The following is a 23839-nucleotide window of genomic DNA, read 5'->3' as shown; positions in this document are numbered from 1 at the left end:
TCTGCGCTGTTGACTTCGGCCACACGCACGCCTCCCAACGGTCTGGGACCCCATGATAAAAAGATTTATTACTTCCACAACATATACTTCAAACGAAATAAATATAGAATATTAAAATAAAAGAATGTAACTTAAAAAATGCTTGCGGGTAAAATCCAAAAGGGTAAAAAAGTAGCAAGTAACAAAACAAGTATTACAGATCTTTATTTACAAAATCAACAGAGGTTTAAAAATTTAATGAACAAGGGGTTGGTAATAAGATTCCGTTTGCCAACTTTTGCATACGGAAGCGAGAAAGTAATTATCGCTATGTTTTAGGTACACTCGGACTCAAATAAAGCGCTCAAAACGTTCTGCTTGAAAACTTTTAATTATGATGTTGACTTTCCAATTTAATCATGAAACTGTTTGCGATAAAATTAAAGATTATTTTTCATCTCCTAAATATGTATTAGTACAATGGAAGGAGGAGATTAATGAATGGTTTATTAACCCAGGGAGGCACATACAGACTTTAATTGTTGACCCATCTACGGTTCAAGCAACGGTATGAAATGTCCAATGTAAAGTAAACCCTAAATAGCTTCAACTAAAGTCCGTTGAAAAAAAGAACGTTGTTATATTTTTTTTTTAATAAGTGATTGTTTACACATGCCTGAACTATGATTCCCTGTGTTTCAGGCGAGAAATACGGCAAACTATGAATTTTCATCATTACTAGAGTCGAGCCAAACTAACTCTGGATACCTTTTGCAATGACAAAGTGTGGGTATGTCATCATAATGTCAAATTGATTTGTAAATGTGACGCAAAACTACCACCAATATACCATTGAGTTATTATTATTATAGCCTCCAGGATCCCAGAAGCGATGTTTTGTTTTTGAATTAAGAACCATGGTCTTGTTTAGTGAAATTGATGTTTAAAAATAATGTTTGGAATTTGTCCTTTATGAAGGCCTCTGGGACTCAGGAGGATAGAGAAACCATACCAAACAATGAAATTGTCGCAATCGTAATCTGAACCACACGACCAAAATATCGCTTGCGCACTTACGCGTTTAGGTCGTGACATTCGCGCTCCGCTTCTATGGTTTGTTGTCAAAACAACAACAACTCATGATGCCAAATACTGGTTCTCTATGCCGGTTCTATACATAGTAATATTAGGTCAATGACGGTTATCACTGTTTTCAGCCTTTGGCACTGAAGTCTAGTAAAGTTAAATTAAAAGTTCTCGTACAATAATAACATTTTCCAACAGAGACACAACAACAGCAAATAATTAATACTGTTAATCCCATTACGAAATTTTGTCAATTGTGATTCAGGCACTTAGTGAAGTTTATTTTATTACGATATAGGAAGTGTGGGACGTGGGACTCATTTTGTTTTATGAACGGTATAATTGTTAATAACTAAAAAATAATAATATTTTTAACTAAATGCAAAATTTTGCCAAGTGTGCGTTTTACTCACCGAACAAAATGGTGTATTTAGTTCAATGGTGGCTGATTTTGAACTCACAGATTGATCATTTTGATAACACTAGCCCTCGCATAAATTAATAATGCCGTACGTGTAATATTATTAATAACATATGTTTAGAGTTTAAATGCTCCTGGCCGTAAAAGTAAACTTACCAATACGGTAACAACATCAGAGGCAAAGCAGGAGTCGTATTGTTCTTCGATTCAATATGTAATTTATGAAACAGTGGACGTTATTGTTTACGTTATTATATTATCTTTTTTATTCTGTAATACTGTTGATTACTTGCTCATTACTGCTATTACTGTAAAGAAAGCTAAACGTAGAAATAATAGAACATCTCTTTCTATTATGTTTATGATCAATGTTACTTCTAGAAATAGATAAATACGGCACTTTCTATAGGTACCACTTTTTTGTGAGAAAAGTTTGAGATTAACAGTCTATATTATTTATCAGTCTGTGTTTGCATGTAATAATAGACTTTTTCAAGCCATTGCAGTAATTTCCGTTTCAATTAAGTCGACTTGGCCCATTAACTATTACACAAGATTAACTTAATACTGACATGGAGTTTATGACACGTAAATATTGTAGCTTACAGCAAAGCAGCCACTTCTCAGATATAATTTTTAATAAGTTATTGGTAAAAATTAGATTTTTGGTACAAGCTTTTATCGCTGACTGTGAGTACATTTCTTTCCACAGGCAACGAATACTTATCGAGACAAATCTAACAACCCCAAATACAAATAGGTTACGTTGTTTTATCACAGAGTTCCCATGACCAACTCCTGTCTCCATCATCAGATCACATGTATGATACCATACTATTGCATTGTCACCTAATTTACATATGTATGCAAATTTAAAGCTTCATCGGAAATCGGGAATGACCCAATTCAATTTAACCTGCAGGATTTGACCCGTACAAACATACTTACATACTTACAGCTACATACTTACACAGGTACATACAATATTTACATACATAGATACATACATTGCAAGTTAAATAAAAGCTTGTAAATAGAAATCTTAACAAGCTCTTTTACTAACTACTTCAAAATAGGATTATTATGGCAGTATAGCTGTAATCACTGTTACGTTACTAAAAATTCCAACTATTAAATAAGCAAACCAAGTTTACTTTAGCAACGTATTTGACTGTAGGAAAGCACAATTATAGGTTATAGTCAGTTTATTTAATTAGGCCATTGACAAGTTAAAATTGTTAGGCCATCCATAATGGAGTAGAAGATGATTAATTACTCAACTACAATATTAATTAAGCTAGTTGACCCTTTTTTTAAAGTCGGTCTTATATTATTCATTATTATCCAATTAGTGTATTATGAGTATTATGACTTAGAAAACCGCAAATAATATTTCAAAATTGTACTTTTATGTACCTAATCAGGAGAAAACCAAATTGGCCATGTTAGTCTGTGTAGATTATGTGTAGTATGACATCATTCGGGTCGAAAACAACATTTGATATTTATCCATAATTCATTGTGAACACCTTAACGATATTTTTACTCGTATAAGATTCGATATGAAGTTAGTTTCGAGTCCTATGCCGTCACTACGTGCCCAACAGCATTTTCAGAGTTCAAAATAATTAAAAAAAAACACAATTTTAAATAATTATGTAGCCATCATAGACTTTTAATATTCGAAATCGATTAAATATTGCTTTTCTGACTCAAAACGTTTACCACAAGCATCCAGAGAGGTAGGCTAGCTTAGCCATCAAGTGGATGCCTGTAGAGGGACGTGGACGGAGCAGGCCCAAACGGAGATGTCGGGATGAACTGGACAGCTTCCTGAACAACTGGCTGGAGGAAACACTAAATTGGGAGTCGTGGAAATCAAGGGGAGAGCACTTTGGCCAGGACACTCAAACAGGCTAGGAAAAAAAGTCAAATACTACAGAAAATAATCATTTATCAAATTATTTATGAGTCTAGTAACCTATTGCATGACTCACGCTGTTATATTCTATGGTTTGCGTACAATTTATGCTGGGTGGTGTTGTGAAGCCACCGAGCGTCTCATTTAATTGACAATTATTTTTATTGCAATTTCTAGGTCTTGGATAAATAAGGTTCTCTGAATTAATGTTTCTGTAGGTAGAGAATAAGTTCTATATTAGATGTAACACAAGACTACTTACTGTACTTATTATAGATGTATGGAAAAGTTTGAACAATGATCTAAAAATTAAAACACAGATAAATATACGATGTTCTACAAGTAAGTAAGATAGTAGTGTAAAATTAAACAACTGTTACAAGTGCAGGGTATTTATGCATTGACTATGATCAAACAAATATGTAAAAGGAACACAGCTAAATTTTTCTCAGGTGCCGCTATATTGCCCGCCAATAACAATCCTTTTGATGAACAATTTTGGTGTAACAAATATTTATCAAAATTACATTTATTACCACGTTTAAACGTTTTTAAAATCATTTGTTATTTTTTAATTCATTGTGTTATATCTTTATCTTACATAAAGTTATTTATTAGGTTAATTAGTATTATAACAAAACGTGGAATATTTCACCGGATGCCTTAATGCAATACTGTGGTAAAAGGCAATGACCGTATTTTTATTTAATATTAACAACTAGTATCAAAATATAAATAGTGTGATGGCAAAGTTGTTGTTCCAATAATAATAATACAAATTATCTTACATTTCTAACAGTAGTGTCAACGAAACAAATCAATCAGTATGTAAGTAAATATTCTTTATTGCACAACAAAGAAAACAAATTCAGTACAGATTTACAATGTAAATAAAGTTAGGAACATATACGGTCTCATCGCTGTAGTAAGCAATCTCTTCCAGACAACCTTAGGGTATCGGGATTAAAAAGACAAAACGTCTTAAAAACAGATAGTGCACAAATTAATTACATATACTCAAAGAAAACACTTATTAATTTGTTGAAATTAGAAACTTCACCCATGATACATCTTATTCCTATAAAGCAAATAAAAGTGCACGTACAATGGATGCTATTCAGCATATGGCCATGACTAAAATCCTTAGCCATAGTGCTGGTTATCAGTCTCATATCTATCCATAAATATCAGTAAGTACCTAAACCAGAATGGGAGTTAAGCCCTTTATCATCGGTCGTTACCGAATTGAGAAACAATTTCTAACCCACGTAAAGTTTTAATGACATCAAGATAATAGCAAACTTTACCACTAAAAGCAAAGCTTTACTAATATTGCGTAGGTATTTTGATGTTTTAGGCAAGTTTGTTCGAATGTAGCTTCCTGCTTAGTCAATTTTCGTGTGATGCTTGCTATACAGCACAACCACGGAAGATTTTGTAATTTATTTTGCAACCGTCAATGTACTTAAGGTCAATGTGGGTAAGACCTGCAATGTTTGGTTGGGAAGACCGTCATGTTTGTGACGTTGGACATTGCAGTGAGCGGGTAATATAGTATCTCCTTCCGTGTCCTGCGTTGATGAGAGCAGGATACAAGCGTTGCGCAGCGGCACTGCGCGTTTAGCGCGTAGAAGACTTAGGATGTAAACAACGGACACTTGTATAACAATTTACGACTCTAAGTTAAATAACTTTAAGGGATAATTTTCAAAGGAAATGTTTAAAGTAATAGTTCTAAAATTCTTCTTCTTCTTCACTGGCTCAGTGATCCAAACAGGATCTTGGCCTCTGACACAAGAGAGCGCCACTCTGCCCTATCCTGCGCCACTTCACGCCAGTTGGGTATTCCGAGGGCGAACAGGTCTTTTAGGTCTTCGTCACTCCAACGGTATCTGGGACGCCCAGACGGACGTTTTCCACCCGGGTGCCCCACATACGCTCTTCTCGCGGCACGATCCTCTCCCATCCTCTCTAGGTGACCGAGCCAGCGGAGTAGTGTGGCTTTGATCTTTCCAATTATATTGGGCATCGCAACCAGCTCCTCTAGCTCCCTATTCTTTCTACGCCTCCAAGTTCCATCTTCATCTCCGATAGGTCCCAGAATCTTCCGCCAGATTTTCCTGTACGCCACTAAGAGCTTGCTCTCTTCTTTCTGAGTCAGAGTCCAAGCTTCACACCCATACATCAAAATTGGCCTAGTTACAGTCTTGTAGACACGAATCTTGGTTGGTCTACTGATCAGCTTTGACACTAAAACTCGATGGAGCGCTGCCGAGCATCTTAAAGCGTTTTGGATTCGTAGATCTATCTCTTCCTCCCTTCGGTTTCTAAAATTAATTAAATAATTCCTATATACATCTACTTGGTGCAACGACGGATCGTGAAGTGAACCCCCGTATCAGTTAATAAAATAAATACGAGCACATTCATGTGTTGTTACTTTAACATATCTGAAAATTAGATTCTATGACCGCTGCTATTCAATTTAATTAACAATAGGAAACAACCCTAAACCGTGAAACGCCGTTTCCGATATGGCTCAATTTGTAAAGGCTATTTGCCAAAAATTAAAACGAAATAAAACGACTGTTATTCTACATCCGTATTGTTCCGTATTACAATTCCGTTCTTATTTCTATTTCGTCTTTATTGCTATTTTGTAAGGTAAATAACACAATGTTTGGCAGTTTAACCCTCAATCCAATAACGTCCAAATTCTGGATACCTATAATCTTTGACTATTTTTGCATTTCTTGCTAACCAGTATCATTACAACTATAATATCGAGCGCTGAGAAGATTTGAATTTTACGACCTTTCGTGTTTTGTGTTGATAGCGTAGTTTTGATACCTCCTAAGTGGATTGAGGCAAGTACCAAGTTTACTTTAAGTTTTTCACATATTTATGGTTAATATAACAATAAATTTCACGGAAATTTTATGCTTCAATTCATAATCTTTTTGTTCCTTGGAGGTCTTCTTATATACATTTTTAACAAGATAACGTTAAGTATAATAATTTTGAAATAATTATTAGTTTGTATATAATATATGTAGTTTTATATTACCATTAACCATACATAACAACAAAAAAAAAGTTTCATATTTTACAATTTTATCTTGATTTTTCAGTTTTTGTTAGTTTTCACCTTTATTCTATTTTTATTTTATATAAAGTATTAATTTTACTAAAACTTTTATCATGTGATCTTTATAGCATGTATGTGAAGGCCTCCACGGAACAAAAAGATTTCAAGATATTTATTTATATTTATTTTTTGGTTTACAATGAAGAAGGAGGTTCGAGATTATTTTGTTAATAACAATGTTCGAACTTGTTGAAAAATAATCTTTAAATATTTATACTATTTTTTAAAGTGTTCAAAATAAGCCATAATTTATCCAATTTTTTACATAGACAATTAATACCTTAATAAAATAGTCAATGTGACGTACTTGCTTTTGAAACCGCGCGCCCATACCCAAAATTACGCGCCGATATCTACATATTTTCAGCGTTGAATATAAAGTACCTACAAATAATGGAGATACAGTTCCGCAAGGATTGATTTATTAATAATATGTGAATGCGATGGCCAAATACTACTGTACTCCTAGTGTACATTTATTCGATGGCGTAACGTGACGTACGCGTTTGTGTTAAGTCTTATTTTGTATGGGATTTGGAGTTTCCAAAAAGTTTCACTTGGCGCGATGTTTCTAAATCCCATACTAAATGAGACTTAACGCAAACGCGTACGTCACGTCACGAAATCGAATAAATTTATACTAGGGGCTCTGGTCCTTGATACTTACCTTACTTACTCGTATTTTCTGCGGCGATGATGCAAAACCGTTAGGAGCGTTTATTAAATGGATGCCAGTCACAAATGACGCCTGACAAGGGATGAAATATTAAGAAATGATTACGCCAAAGCAGCCTTTCCGTACTACTTACGTAGTACAATCCAGATAGTGATTTAATATATTTGACTGATGATTACATAAATAAAAAAGTATTTGACCTCATACACCGTGTTTTTATTGAATTCCTTTAACTCCGGGTTATGGGTAAATACGTTTAAGGAAACTAAATGGTACTTACATAAAGTTTTTTTTTTATAAAAAATAATTAAATGTTGCATATAGCGTTGTTGTAACACGGGTATTACATTTAATTCAACCAAACAATTGAAAACTGTGACATATCAATGTAATTTTGAACAACAATCGTCTGAGATAGTATTTACGTTCTCCTACTAAACACTAATCAATATGTAAACCTAAGGCAAGAGTAAACGCTCCTAAGGGCCTTATAAGATAAAAAATAATTATTGATTATCTCCGAAATGGAGTTAGTTACAATATCAGTGTGTTTGAGAAAGTTACTTAAATTCAGCTCAGAAATGCACCCTTGAAATTAACGGAAATAAAAAAACACGGTGTATATATAGGGAAAGTACTAAAATACATCAATAATTATACGCAATGGGAAAGCGTGAAGATTATCTACAAGATTTTAAAAAAATATGAAGGATGGTACCTACCTATATTGTCACGCCCTCTCCAGACAAAGAATGAAGAACTTTGGAGCCGCCTATCTGGAATCAAAGGAATTATGCTACCCATGAGCTCCATCATCCGACATATGGAGATGGTCGGAAAAGCTCTTGAGTAGTTGACGGGTCTTTCCTAAGGGGGTAATTTACACAAAAGATCCCTATATGTCGAAGTGCATCTACAAGGGCCCCCGAAAACTATACGATAAGATAAGATAAGACCCATATTGGAAGTTTAAAACTATTATAATCATACTTTTTAGGGTTCCGTAGCCAAATGGCATAAAACGGAACCCTTATAGTTTCGCCATGTCCGTCTGTCTGTCTGTCTGTCCGAGGCTTTGCTCCGTGGTCGTTAGTGCTAGAAAGCTGAAATTTGGCATGGATATATAAATCAATAAATCCGACAAAGTCGTATAATAAAATCTAAAAATTTATTTTTTTTAGGGTACCTCCCCTACACGTAAAGTGGGGGTGAAATTTTTTTTTCGCTTCAACCCTAGAGTGTGGGGTATCGTTGGAAAGGTCTTTCAAAACTAATAGGGGTTTTCCAGAAACATTTTTTGATAAAGTGAATATATTCGGAGATAATCGCTCCGAAAGAAAAAAAAAATGTGTCCCCCCCCCTCTAACTTTTGAACCATAGGTCCAAAAAATATTAAAAAGATCGTGGAAGTAGAGCTTTAGAAAGACATTAAATGAAAACTATAGCGGACATGATCAGTTTAGCTGTTTTTGAGTTATCGCAAAAAGTTTTCCCTTCATAGTAAAAAGACTTATTTTAATTAGGTACTGATTATGCAAATTTGCCTATTTGTTTAACTCAGGTGAAAGGTACCGTTTCATCCTTTGGTTAACAATTTACTATACTTTAAGCTCCAGTTTAGCTTATTGTGACGGAAGAGTAACTACGGAACCCTACACTGAGCGTGGCCCGACATGCTCTTGGCCGGTTATTTTGTAAACCAATAGGAGTCTCCGTGGCTGCTGCAACGCAAGAGTGACTCCATGGAATTTTCCTCGGCTTGGAGGCGACGCAAGTTTCCAAATGACATTACTAACGCTCCAATCCTTTTCGAAAAGTACGGCTACCACGAGCTTGTCACTGACCTAACACTGATATAGTCGCTAACGTCTGTGTAACTTATTTTCTATATATCTTGCTCGCTTATGCCAAATAAATAAATAAATACATATAAAGTAAGTTGCGCACACGCTAGCGAATATGTCAGTGTCATGTCAGTGACAAGCTCGTGGTAAGGCTAGAGATTCATCAACTGAACTTAGACGTTTATCCATAGTAAACTAAAATAATATTGATTCAGTTTTCAGATAAATAATTCACGTAGTAGCGATATAACTACATGTACTTACGTAAAATCTTCACCAAAGAGGGCTTGCATGTGTGAGTGAAGTGTAGACAGACATTGCATTTTTGAAATTTGTACGTTTGGTTTGCAAAGTAATGATTGTTTGGGAGGTGGAGGTAAGAATACAATCTCCATGTACCAAAAAGTGTCCGTCAAAAAACCTTAAATAGGTGGCGCTACAATACCTAGAATACCTCAAAAAAATCATAGACAGTGCACGTACTTCACTCCGTCAATAGTACCTAGGTTCTTATCTAGTCTAGCGCTATTCTGGAGAGATTTGGAACTATTATTTATAGCTGACAGCTGGACACTTTTGTAACAGTTCTGCCTATGGAAATTGTATTCCTTACCTCTACCTTCCATAAATGCTTGTCTATCAAGTTTGATTATGTATATTGTATATAGTCATGATAAGATATAGTTGATAGTTGAAGTAAGTTTAAAAACATCGAATTTGAATTCAGCTTGGCTAATTAAGATGCCGCCATTTCCTGAACTCGGTAGAGAACGACCACTGCATATTACATGCTATGAGGGCTTTAAATAGTAGTTTTTTACCTAAACTTGGGTACTTTTTCATACCGTTAATAAATGTTCTCTCTCAAAAGGAAATAGCTTTAGATTTAAATATAACTACCACATCAACAAGTGTTTTGTCCCTTTTTAAGGCACCCTCGAGAAATGGAGCGACAAGTGGGACAACGATTTCTCTGAATTCGTGTACGAAATGTTAGTATTATCTACTTCTACAACGTACGGCATAAGAATTTACTTAAAAGGCAAGGTACTTCATAAAAAATACTTCAAAAATCGCAAAATTTTGTTCGTGGCGTATAAAGTTAAAATTGACGTCATGTCAGGTCAATTCGAACGTATACTGACATCAGATTTACATCTAAATGATATAATTTGGTTATCATCATGCATTTCGCTCCTACTTGACCGTACATATATTGGCGCAAGCGGGACGTACGATAGCTAAATTACGTTTGAATTGGCCTGTGTAAAAGAAATACGTCACTAAAATAATTAAATGTTATTTAATTTTGAAATGTTTATTACATTCTTCGCTTACCTTGTAAAGCTCAATAAGAAAGTCTCGAAGTTTTTAACAATGGGATTTCAATTTTAAACATCGACTAACAAATTAGCTAACTCGATTTAACGGTGAAATACATTCAATAGATCAGCGAAATTGTTCAGTGTCTAGCGCCTTTAGTTCTGCTATTTAATATAAATTAGGTAAGTACATTTAAAACAAAGACGTCGACAGCTTTTCGTGTTATCCGATATAACTTTAGTCTTAAAGCTTACACGTCTTTCCTAATTTGCTAACGTGCTAAAGCCCGACCAGAAATATATGATCATTGTCAAGAGGGCGCTGTTATTCAAATGTATTGGTTCATGGGTGACAGTTCAGTTTAGTATGAAAAATTTAGTTCCAATAAAATTCCGCAATATGGCGCGTGATCATATAATATGGTCAGGCTTTACAAGGATTGGAGGTCGGGCTGCGGTCTGGCAATTGTGCATGCGACGCTCGTCTTTGAGATCCGCGTCTATTTAACCAACACAACGTTACCCTGGGCCTATTCCTCGAACGGTATTAGTGTAATATTATTAGTGTGTTGCCATGGCAACTCATACGATTTGACAGTTCGTGGACTAATAATATTAGTCTAATACCGTTCGAGAAATGGGCCCCTGAAAATTGACTACTACAAATGTACAAAATAACGGCTCAATTCGAATTTTAAGATACGTATGTCAAAAGTGACGTTTTGTTTGAAGAAATGTCACTTTTGACACTGACATATCTAATCCATATTGTATTTTTAGCAAATATTTGACGTTACTTATGGTTTGAACCGGGCTGTAAGTATTGTTTGTATAATATTTATACTAATTATAATAATATTTCTCAACCTTATAAATGTTATACTTATGTGTCCTTCATGATATATTTATAAATATAATGTGTATAAAATATGTATCCTTGCCATCATAACATTAAAGCCAATAAGTATGAAACTGTCTATAACCTCTATGTATTTTTATAGTAAGTATATACATATTTTTACTTGTTTCGTCTATCTCTGCTTTCTTAAGTACTGCAATATTGTACATGTTCATCACCACCTACGGTAATTACTTAACAGTTATCCTCCGCCCGGGGCTCCACAGAAGACCAGCGCTGTGGTATTTAGTACCAAATCATAATCTTTTCTAGTTAGGTACTCCTTTTCTTTTGCTGATGTACTATTTTTGCGTAACGTATTACTTTAAGAATTACACACTACATATAGGTATCTAGATTTGTGGTTAATGACTAAGTTCTTTTGTATAACTGAAGGTTTTTACAATAAATATATTTCTATATGTCTATTTCTAATTTAAGATCGACAGATGATTTTAATTTATCATTTATCTTTAACACAAACAAAAAAATAATGTATACATAAATAAATATTTAATGTCAGTGGTGAATTTTGTTTTTAAAGCGATTCTTATGTTCATATTAGAGTGTTATCAATATGTGTTCTCGTTAATTTATTGCCGTATTCTGATTTTAATGACAGGTTATAAATAAGATCAGATCCATAACTAATGTAAGATCCGTAACAGGTGTATCAAAGCGTGAAGAATTGTAATGTCGGGCAAGAGTCAGCAAGGTCATACGGGTGTTCTTGATTTTGAAGCCATGAGCGGTACTTTAGTTCTTCTTCAGTCGTGCTTGACCCTTCTGTAAAGCAACGGACGTTATCTAATCTAGCTAATACTCCTCGGCCCGATAAGTCTATGTTCCATTTTCGCTCTATTTTACCGCAGGAGGTCCTTGAAATTCTAAAGCCGTTGGCGAAGGTGCCCTTAGCTTAGGCATGATTATGCTCGATGTGGAAATTATCTCTGGAAACGACGAAGCGAGTGCAAGAAAGCAAAAAGTCTCCTACTAGTTTCAGTCACCTGGGTAGCTCAGGAAAGAGTCTAAACTATGATAATGCCTAAATTTCTTACGTTGGGTGAGAAAAGAATACTCCGAGTGGTCGGACAGATATGGTATATTAAAAATGTATAATTACCTACTTTTTCTCTTTAAAATACTGCACTCGACAACATAATGCATAGTATGGTAAAACAAAACAAATTCAAAAGATAAACGATGACGCGATAGCATGAACTAGAGCAAACAATATGACATTGCAATGCCGTATTGTTGTGTGCATTAAGTATTACGATATCTTGTGACTTGTAAACTGGGGTAACTTGTATCCGTATTGTGGTCTATAATTAAATATCAGTCTATTAATATCAATATACGCGCATATTAAGCCATACAGTTTTGCCAATAGGGTAAACACAATTAACAAGAATTCGGTGAGCCGTTTCTGGATTTTCTGCTAAAACGAATCATTGTTTTTTTATTATGCTTGTATGTACATGTACACTGAGCAGAAAAAGAAAGGGGCGACAACCAATTTGACTGCTTTAAACCAAAAACAGTTCAAAACAGAGCTTGGTGGTCGAATCAATTTTAATGAAACCTACTTTTTACAGACATAATGCTACTTTTGTTTACGTGACTCCGTGGTACCTTATCAATCATATTTATATACATAGGTATGAACAAAAACTATTTTTTTAGACTGCTATTTATAATACTATCAGTATCCTTAAATAAATTGTGACTGTTAGATAATTTACCTAGTAAGTATCTACATATTTAAAAATAAATTGTTTTCTCAAACACCGTACACCTAAAAACGATTATCTCATTTACACACAATGTAAACAAACAACCTTACCTATACCGTTATAAATCACACCACGGACTCTGTAATTTAATCGTTTAACGTACTTAGTGAGTAGTTTAAATTAAAACTGGGTGCTTTCCACAAAATTGCTCGCACTAAATTTATTTCAACCAACTTTAATAATACATTTCTGCGGAAAGGTGCGATAATGCGAAGGAATCTGCGCGTCCTCTATTAACCGAAACTGTTGCACTTAATTAGTAAACAGTTAAAGAGAAAAGTTTTGGAAGTATCTACAGGAAACTCAAACAAAATCAGTAGGATTCAATTGTCAAAAAAAAAATGTAAAACATATAATTATATTTTAAATAAAAACAGAATTACGAAAACGAACTGAAACACGCAATCTGGGAAAGTCCCTAACAAAAAGTCTAAGATCTCCTTTAGATTTGGTTTAGATAGCTTGCAATCACTGAAGCAAGACAGCTTATTCAATAACCGTCGTTTTTGAAACTCCTTGCTCCATTGATGTCACTTAAATGTGTTTTATTCACGCTTTGTACATTGATATCTACTTAAACTCTACAAGAACAGTATAGCAAAAATTTTCAGACAAGTTGCAGGCTACAATTTTATAAACAAAAGTACTGTCAATATTTTTCTTAAATGATAACAGAGGATGTAAATTATGCCCATCGTAAATTATCACTGTATTGTAATATGTACATTATATAACCGGTTGTATAATATGTCTATTTTCTGCAGCGTCGACAGGGTCAAATAGGGCATCAAATGATAAATTCTAGGCAAACAATTTAGAGTAGCTCAGAAAAAGACAGAAGCAAATATGGGTTATAATTATTTACTTATGTCAATCACACTTTTCACATCAGATAGGATTATGAAGGATTCTAAACTCAGAGGCTCACTACATAAGGTTTATTTTTAAGTATTAGTGAAATGAGTATATGAATCAGGTATTACAATGGGTTGAAGTGTTGTTGGTGTCATTTTGGTGTGTGCTGTAGAGGGACAATGGTGGACAAGAAAGGAGCTAGGAAGCACTCAATGGCTGTGGCTATAGAACGTAAAGTATTTTTTTTTTCAAATAGTATTTATGCCGCAATATGTTTCTTTAATTCCAGATTATTATATTGGTATTGCAGTTTTATCTTAATTGTACTGAAATTGACATAAACCTAATTATATATTGTAAAATTTGTAATTTTATCAATAAAGGAATATGAATCTGAATATGAATATGAATATATTCAATATTCTTATCAATTTTACTTATACGTGTCCTACTGTTAATTTGGCACAAAACAGCCAATATAGTTAGTTAAATGCTCCTTGAGTCTTAATAGTCCTAACTATACTGAGTTCTGGTTAGAAAAAAAATACAAAAAGAGGGCTAGAGATTAAGTTCGTCAGGATGAACATTGCCAAATTAAGGGTTAAATAGACAATAAGAAAACTTGTGGTTGATTATTTTTTAACTTTAATAAATTATTAGAGTTTTACAAAAGTGTTAATTCAACACTCCCAAAATTGTTGTACTGTTACGATTAACAACTCTTGTAATGTCAATCTGTTTGCGAGCATACTGTTTTCTTAAATATACTCTAATGAAACTATACAAATACATCCTACAGGCCATGGTTTCGGTGTTCGCCACATCCAGATGAGCGTGATGTGCGTTTGCATGACGGCTCTCTTTATCGCACGGAGCAGTATGGGAGTGGCAATACTTGCCATGACTGATAAAAGTCGCAGAAACGATTCTAACGTTAAGGTAATAAAGTCTAATTTCCAGAAGAAGAATTTACTTAAGAATGATCGAAATCACCATAAGAATCAGAATCTGCAGTTGTTATGAATTCCTTGTTGGGTAGACATTAAATAACTTACCAAAGAAAACACTAGGAACTGACATTCTTGAAAAACAAAGTGTAATTTTAAATATCTTAGTAAAAATTGTATTTTTGTATTTGTAGTGTCAAAAAACACTGCATCCAGGTAAAATCTTGATTTCAAAACCTGAATATAAATTCGTAAGATCTAACAAACGACTGTTTCCACCTCAACTGGATTGTTATCACCGTAGTAGAACGATTTTAGGGGTCAGTCAAATTATCCTTGTCATTCAAGTGTTATATACCGTTCACTGACATTTTCAAATTCGGTTTAGTTGTAGTAATTTTGTGAATTTGGTAATAGTTAGAACATAATACATATGTGACCGCGGCCTGAAAAACGCCCCACTTTGACGCTTGCCATAAAGACGCCTTGTCAGGTTATTCGTATTAAAGATACAAGCTTGTCCTTATGGCAAGCGAGAAAGTGGAACGTTTTGCCGGCCGCGGTCACATAAGGCTTGTACCGAAATAAAAACTGTAAATTTAAAGCAGCTGTAATTTTGCTTCTAAGCAAGATGACTACGGCTTTTTTACCGCGATAAAAAGTCTTATTATTATGTATTCCAATATAAATAACTCTGTTTTTACGCTGTGCGACGTTACACCGGTAAATAAAAAAGATCACTGAAAATTTGTATTTTCCAAAAAGCAAGAAAATTTGCAACATCCTACTTGCCTGATTTCGAAACACTTAAAATTATCTCGAAGTTTCGTACATTTCATAAAAAAGAACTAATTTAGTATGTTGTCTCTTGAACGGAGGTCTCGAAGCGGTAGATCTCTAGGAACCAGTGACCCTGGGCCCATCACAAAGATTGCTAATAGAATTGGCGAAAACGAAGCATACCTGTCATAATTATCATAAAAACTGGGGTAGATGTGCGGCTAAAATGCAAAGAACTACCATGAAAGTTACTTAAATTCTTCGTATGAAGGTAATGTTACAGAAAATGTGTGTTTTTTAATTCTAGGCCAAGTCGAAAATCATACAATTTCCTTCGTACAAAAATCGCATTTGGTAGGTTGTTGGCAAAAAATAGAGTAAGAGCTCCAAACGTCCTACAGTGCCATTCTTTCAACTATTATTGGGCTCAAATCAAAATGAATTAAAAAAGAAGAATGAAACAGCCAAAAAACATTAACAATTCCAGCAGGTGACGTGCTGATGTAAAAAGCTGCTACTGAATGCGCTAGGAAGAGCTGCATATGGTAGGCACTCCTACAGAAAAAAACTGTCAATTATTTAAATTAAAAGTCGCTTTTTATTGTAGTTATTCTAAAAACCTTAGCTTGTTCTCAATCGCAACAGTTTTTATCATTTGATGTTTTTTTTCGGTACACCCCTTATTTAGAAATGATTTAAATCTTTTTAAATTAACGCTTGCATTTTGATTCTGATAAATATCTCTATATGCAGGGATAAATTTGTAAATCGTCATTTTTGAAGTAATAGTCAACCGCTTTTTAATAGGGTGTGCTAACATCGGTCTGTCTGTTACAATAAGATAGCCGTCAAATTATACAATACTGAGCCGCAATTTTGAATTTGTAGAATGTTTTCAAAATGATTGATAAGAACTATCCTTTGTCCTACCCTTGGTCTAAAACTACCTCCACACTAAATTTCATCTAAGAGTACAGCGCTTTAAGCGGGAAGAGGTAATAAAAGATAGAATGACTTTCGCATTTATTATATTAAATATATATAGAAGGAATGTCTATGTCATAATAAATAAAACCAATCGACGCCGCTGTCAGCTCCGCGATTGCCCCGCGGGATCGTCGCTGAGTATTTTCGTAATGAAAATGTCTAGCAATCTGCGGTATCACGAGGCCATTCCATATATTGGCAGGAAATTCAATTTATTATATTTATAACATTATTCGCTCTCCTTCATATCTTACCAAATATGCACGAACGGGACCCAACAACAATTCTAATGTAAACGCCATATGCTACATTTGGAATATACTCGTTCTTGATTAAAACTGTCACTATGAACATTTTAATTATTTACTTGTAACATTTATGGAAATTCCAAGTTGGGCTGCAATATTTATTGCTTGACATTGCTGAAACGCAAACACAGTATGTAAAATTACATTTTTATCTCTAGTACAACAAATATTGTGTAGATATCGAGCAAACAACCTACTACTTACTGGGTTGGTAGGCATGTATGAAAGATGTTAATATTATAAATTAGGCCAGGTAATGGTTTTTACAAAAGCGATTACTTTCTGAACTTGTTTTCATTCACCATAAAGCACTGAACTGATCAACCTCCACTTTTTAGAGCTAGACCACCAGCGCTTATTCATTGACGACGTTCATAATATTTACAGATATACGACTGGGACAAGGAGACCCAGGGTCTTATCCTCTCTTCTTTCTTCTGGGGATACATTATAATGCAAATCCCAGGTGGGCTGCTCTCCAAACGTTTCGGAGGCAAGCCTATACTACTATCAGCTATGGTTGCCAACGCCGCCATAAACTTTATGATACCAACACTCGCGGAGCTGGTGAGTTCATAATTTGGTACTATTGATAAAATGTTTAACTTAGTTGTAACTAGGTATTTGTTTTCGTTAGTAGTTAAAAATTGGATTTGAGTATAGATTTTTGTAGATAAGGCATGTAGACATTTTGATAACAATTTTGAATGATTCACGGTTAGTATACGCGTAGTGGCACTGTGAGTGTAATGTGCTTGGATAGACCAACAAGTGTGGACGCGACCAGTGGGAACGTTGAAAGCGAACGCAACTGACGCGCACGAATGATGGTAGACCGAGCGCGGTCTACACAACTTTGACACCCACCCGCTATCTCCAATTACCCGCGAACAAGATGCATGTAACTGAATCCAAATATCGAGAGCTCTAAAACAATACAAAAGGTAATCACGGTCCATATCTCGGTCGATTTAAGTCTAGTACATTTTGGTGCCACTTTCGGTATCATCTAAAAGTATAGGTTCCTGTCCTTAAATATTGAAGATATCAACAAAATTTACAGTAAATTCGTTAGAAATCTGTCCACAGAAATTAGGTGTTTTCAATGCTTATGTCCATTTTTTAGGGTGGCTGGCGTCTAATGTGTGCATCTCGGGTGCTCATGGGTCTGTCCCAGGCCTGCTTGTTCCCCGCATCCCACACACTTATAGGACGATGGCTTCCAGCTCACGAACGAACGTCGTACACTGCTATTGTTTATGGAGGTGACTGATTGTCTACATTAAAAGAAACACAAAACAAAGCAATATTGTTTAAATGCTTGAGCAATACAGCTTCGTTATTTTTGAGACATCAGAATCAATCAATTAAACATTTATAAAAATTGTATAACTATTTAATTTTAAATTGGATTGACTTATTTGACAAGTAACTGGTAAACTGTCGTTTGGGTTAACGATCTAAAGTATTTTTCTCCCAGGGGAAGATTTATATCTAAATGATTTACTTGTGGCTTGGTAGGGTCTAGCGCAAGTAATTTTTAATTTGTTTTCCATTTCAGGTTCAATGATTGGCACGATAGTAGCCATGCCTGTGTCTGGTATTCTAGCAGAGACGGCTATTGGTTGGAAGCTCATATTCTATTCTATATCAGGCCTTGTTTCTGTGTCTGCCGCTATCTTTTATCTCGCAGCGGCAAGCTCTCCGGGCGAGCACAAACTTATGAAAGATGATGAGAAAAAATACATAGAAAAAGGATTAAATGCAGGAGGAGCTAAGGTGAGAAAACTAAGAGAGGTACGACGGTTGGAGCAAACCCAAGAATAATAGTTTTAAAGAGTTTTTCATTTATATTTTTTGTATACGGTTCTCTTTTTCCATTTACAGGAAATGCGCACCCCATGGAGTGACATATTTCGAACCAAGGTGTTTTGGGTCCTAGTCGTCACACATATAGGCAGTGCTGTAAACTTTGTACTATTCTTCGTGGACTTACCCACGTACCTAGAACGGGGACTGCAAATATCTTTAAAAACTGTGAGTAGGATAGAGAGCTTCAAATATAACTTTTCTTAAAATCATAAAATCAATAAGGAACCTTCTTGACCACTTAGTCTCAAAACCGAGAAGCTAAAAGAAAAAATCTGTCAGTATTATTTACAAAAGTATTTATTAAATATATTTCAGAGTGCATCTCTATCCGCTCTTCCATACATTGGAATGTGGATCGGCTCAGTGGCGTCATCTGCAGTTTGTGAAGAAATATACAACAGAAAAATTCTCTCTGTCGGAGTTTGCAGGAAGATATTCAATTCTATATGTAAGTGGATCCAAATAAATGAAGGCCGCTATATCGATCAGAAGGTTTATTTCTAACGCTATTTGTCACTTAGATTAGAAAATAGAAAAGTTTTTTCAAAATAAAAGCCTAATAGGAGTTGTTTCGAAGTTTATTGCAACTGACATTAGAAACTTGGATAGCGCATTATGGAACCAATTCCTAACACATTGTAGCCGTAACAAGAAACGGATACTCGTACATTAACACCATTTCTTGATTTAAAAAAATGCTACTTATTTATTAAACTTGAAAGACTTTTCGCAAAATTCTTTAACAAAATGGGACTCGGTAAACCGCTTTAATGGTAGTTAAAAAGTGAAGTATTTAAGAGGAATATAAGAATATAAAATAAAATTAAGATAATATTAAAACGGGGCAAAGATAAATTACAACTGGATTTTAAAAAAATAAGCTTATTTTAAATATTCTTGGAAAGTTTATTTGCACCCAATGCACTGGATTGGATGGATTAAAAAGTCTCATCCCCAAACGGTATAAACAATACACCGGGCCGTGCCCGGGCCGTGGCGTCTGGCACGACATTTTCTATGACGGATGATCGGCGATCACGTAGTGATTTCCATAGAACACGAAGCGCCAGAAGCTCCGGCCTAGGCCCGATTTTAGCCGCCGCACGTACTTGTCTCTTGGTTTATCTGAGATGAACTAATATATTAAAATAGCGTATACTAACACTCTTCCAATACTCTGAGGCACCAGTTACATAATGTCTGGTCTCGTGTCGCCGTCTCATTTGTTTGCTTATTTCTTCTATCTATTTATTCATAACTCAGCCCAATACTTATTTTATTCCTATCAAATGCAAATTATATTAATTTGAAAATTATTTTCATCAAATTTATCAATAGCCTTAGCCTCAATCCGCTCTGTGTGGCTGTCGGACTCGTCCGCTCCCCAGGTTCCCACAAGTTATAAACATTATCATTTTTACAAAAGCAACCGCACCTTCCGCCTCGAGCGTTTAAAGTTAACAAATCTTGTCATAGATCTTAGAATCTTAGAAAACACGAAATGTTTAAAAGATTCGAATGAAATAAGTATGAGTATACATGAATCACATGAATTACAGCAAAAGGAAGAATTGAAATCGAATTTGGAATATTAGGTTCAAATTTAAAATATCTTTTATGAAACATGCACAGGAAGAAGATTAATGTAGTATATTGAACTGGAGACATTAATAAATAAATCGAGAATCTGGTCAAGATTGCAGGGAACTTTTGTATGATTGCAGCGTACGACCAGTTAATGCTAAGAGACGCATCTCTTTCTTTTTCTAAGATTTTATGATGATAATGATGTTATTTTATCCTTTTAGCGTTTTTCGGTATGTCAGCATCACTCATCGTGCTATCTTTTCTGGGTCCAGAGAATAAGATCACGGCTGTTATTGTCCTCGTCATCGCTTTAACTTTATCCGGCTTCAATGCTGCTGGGTTTATGGTAAGAAGAACGTATTATTTATTTATTTTTAACTTTGTTGCACATAAAAAAGAGTACAACAGGCAGACTTAATGCCACTATAGGCAGACCACCTCTATAAGGCAAAATAGAAAAGTGGCCAGGAACTTCATTTTTTTTTTGTCAATTTTTTTAGGGATCTTACTACTGTCAACGTAATATGAAACCCATTCGTTACATGAACTATATTGTAGGAACCTGTAACAAATAGTGAATACAATTTTTACCTTACGCCCATGTTATGGCAGCGAAACGGCCAAGCACATATAGGCACATATTTTGCCTAAGGTGTAGAGTTTATGAAATTAGGGCTTGTAGAGTTAGGAGCTTGGGTCTACATGAGATCTGATAACTTTTTGACAGTGCGATCGTTATGGTTTCGTCTTAGCAAGACAGGGCTAAATAGTACAAGGGTGAGGTCTTAGTCGCATTTTGATTGATCACGTACTGAATGACATAGACGGGAGATGGGGGTAATTTCATACACCATCCGACACTCCATCAAAGTGACGTAACAAGATAGACGGGTTTCCGAGAAACAAAAGAATGCCCATTAGACATAATTCCCTGAAATAAGTTAAGGGCATCGCTATTTAAAGAGAGGTAAATATAACAAATGATAAATTGAATCAAGGAGTTTTCATTCCAAATTAAAAAATGCTATTAGGTATGTTTTCATGTTTCTACAATTATATTGTCTGCGTGTGTTTTCTGCATCAAACTATTTCCATAATAAATTTCATTTTAATCGTTTAGTGGTTTAACCGTGAAGAGATAGTTAACAAACAGACTAACAGAGTTACTTTGCATTTATAATATTAGTATGGATTGAGAAGAGAAACGATTAGCACCTTTGAAAGAAGAGTATTTTTCTTTTTTGCAGATGAGTCATCTGGACATATCCCCAAACTTCGCCGGCGTGCTGTTGTCTCTGACAAATTTCTCAGCCAACTCTGGCAGCATTCTCACACCTATCATTACTGCTCTCATACTGAAGAATGACCCGGTTTGTATTCCTTGATAGTTTTGAAAAATACTGCTGGCACGCAAAGTGCCACGTGCACATTGCACACAACGTGTGGAAGAGTTTACTGTCTAAACTTGAGCACATGGAGCCCACATCACTCACTAACTTGTAAATAAGCTAACATCGACAACACTTTGATTAACCATCGACCCTTATGTAGATTTGTTTACTTAATCTGTCCCGCTGTTCTCAATTATGTCATTAAAGCGCTATACGCGTGAAAACTGTCACACAGCACACAGCATTCGTTTTGTCAGTCAGAACCATGTGTACACGTTGTTATTATTAAAATAACATTAAAATAATTATACGGTTTCACTCACGTGTTTTTAAAATCACTCACGCAACATTTTTCAAGAGAGCCTAGGTTTCCATTAAAAAATAATTGTTTCGTGAACAAAGTTTTGTACGGAACACTAAAAACATGTGAGTGAAACCGTAAAAGTGTCTTAATGTTAATTAGAATTTAAACATAGTCATAGAAAACGAAGTGTCAGCCCGGACTTGGACTATCTAAAGTGAGTCATCAAAATTGTTATCATAAAAACATGAACTTTTGTAAACAGACTGACGTGAGTCGATGGCGTATAGTGTTTCTGTCGACTGCTGCTCTGAGTGCCATCACCAACACTGTGTACGTACTATTTGGAAGCAGTAAACGGCAACCTTGGGATAGTCCTGACTTCAATAAAACTGCAGATCCTGGTAAGCGAATCAACCTCCCTACCCCATTTTATTGTGTTGTCCCTTCTGTCATACCTCTAAAGATTGCATTTGTGTATTATGAATAAATATGTAACATGTGTTGCTACAGTTGGTTAGCTATTAAAAACGAGTTCAATGGACTTTGTAAAATAAATAATGGTTAATTATTGTGGCTCAGTACAAAAAATGACAATATAATAAACATTCATGTGATTCAAAATGACTCAATTGAAATTGTTTTTGCAGAAGAAATGACACCAGCATTGGCTAGAAATAATACGGATGAAAAGAAATGAAAATAGATTGACAAGATATGAGAAGAGACCTCGTACATTTTATTCTGTACGCAACTACAGCTAGACCCCTCCGCACATAGGGAATATTCAATCAAGAGTACCTATCAAGGTTATGGCCAAAATGCTTGCAAACATTGTGAATATGTGAAACTGAATAATCTGCGCTCAAGGAATATTTTTATATTGGCCCTCATGTACATTTTTTGGAACTAGTCTTTGTATTTCGTGCAAACGAAATGTACAAGAAATAAACGTTACGTCTGTAATTATTTTTTATGACTCCTAGAATAAAATATAAAGCCTCCAGGATGACTCACGTTTGAATGGTCCGGGTCCGAACACTTGTTGTTCTATCATCATGTGATCACCGATCACCCGTCATAGAAAACGAAGTGTCAGCCCGGACTTGGACTATCTAAAGTGAGTCATCAAAATTTATACATTTTATAACATATTCTAAAACAATAGAAACATATTTATCGATTAACAATATCAAAATACCGTAACAATATTCTGTATTTGTGTTCTTGATACGTCATATCGTAACTCGTGCTAAAATAATAGGTATTGAATATCAGCGGCAGCAAAAATTAAGCACAAAATATTGTACACATTTTGCTGTTAAAAATTAGGCCCTGTGTTGCTATCAATACGATATATTTCTGAATAGCGAAGTTGTGAAACTCAATATCCCGCTTAAGGTTTATCGATACATTATCATGTAAAAATTTGTAAATATTTAATAAAGTGAAGTGAGTAGGCATCAAAATTTGATGGATATAGATGCTGGGGAAATATGAGGAATCGCTATTAAAGCATTTTCTTTTATCGAAGTATCGGGTAGCATGACTGTTCAGATAAAATATTTAAAATATTCTAATATTCTGGGGACACGGCAGTGCCCCCGCCAAGTCGAACAAAACAAAGAAACACAGCCGTACCATCCTTTTCTAGAAGCCATTCAGGCCATTTTCAACCTCCTGTAATTTTGTGCTGGCTAAAGCTATGTAAAATCTTGAT

General features: G+C 34.9%; 1 protein-coding gene across 2 annotated transcripts; it reads left to right on the top strand.

Moving 5' to 3' along the window:
• Positions 1-14068: 14068 nt before the first annotated feature.
• On the top strand, positions 14069-23085 carry LOC133524091 (putative inorganic phosphate cotransporter). 2 transcript variants are annotated; one of them, XM_061859903.1, is made up of 11 exons: positions 14069-14177; positions 14746-14885; positions 17356-17535; positions 18095-18233; positions 18530-18747; positions 18856-19005; positions 19156-19288; positions 20649-20773; positions 21675-21797; positions 22385-22523; positions 22770-23085. In XM_061859903.1, the coding sequence occupies exons 1-11, from the start codon at positions 14126-14128 to the stop codon at positions 22817-22819; spliced, it is 1449 nt and encodes a 482-aa protein (XP_061715887.1). In that variant the 5' UTR covers positions 14069-14125; the 3' UTR covers positions 22820-23085. The 2 variants fall into 2 exon arrangements, with proteins under 2 accessions (XP_061715887.1, XP_061715886.1); XM_061859902.1 differs by having other exon boundaries at positions 18530-18765.
• The last annotated feature ends 754 nt before the right edge of the window (positions 23086-23839 follow it).

This window comes from Cydia pomonella, chromosome 13, assembly GCF_033807575.1.
Source record: "Cydia pomonella isolate Wapato2018A chromosome 13, ilCydPomo1, whole genome shotgun sequence".
Classification (NCBI taxonomy): Eukaryota; Metazoa; Arthropoda; class Insecta; order Lepidoptera; family Tortricidae; genus Cydia; species Cydia pomonella.
The sequence above is the reverse complement of the archived record's forward strand: the minus strand, read 5'-3'. Positions and strand labels throughout refer to the sequence as shown.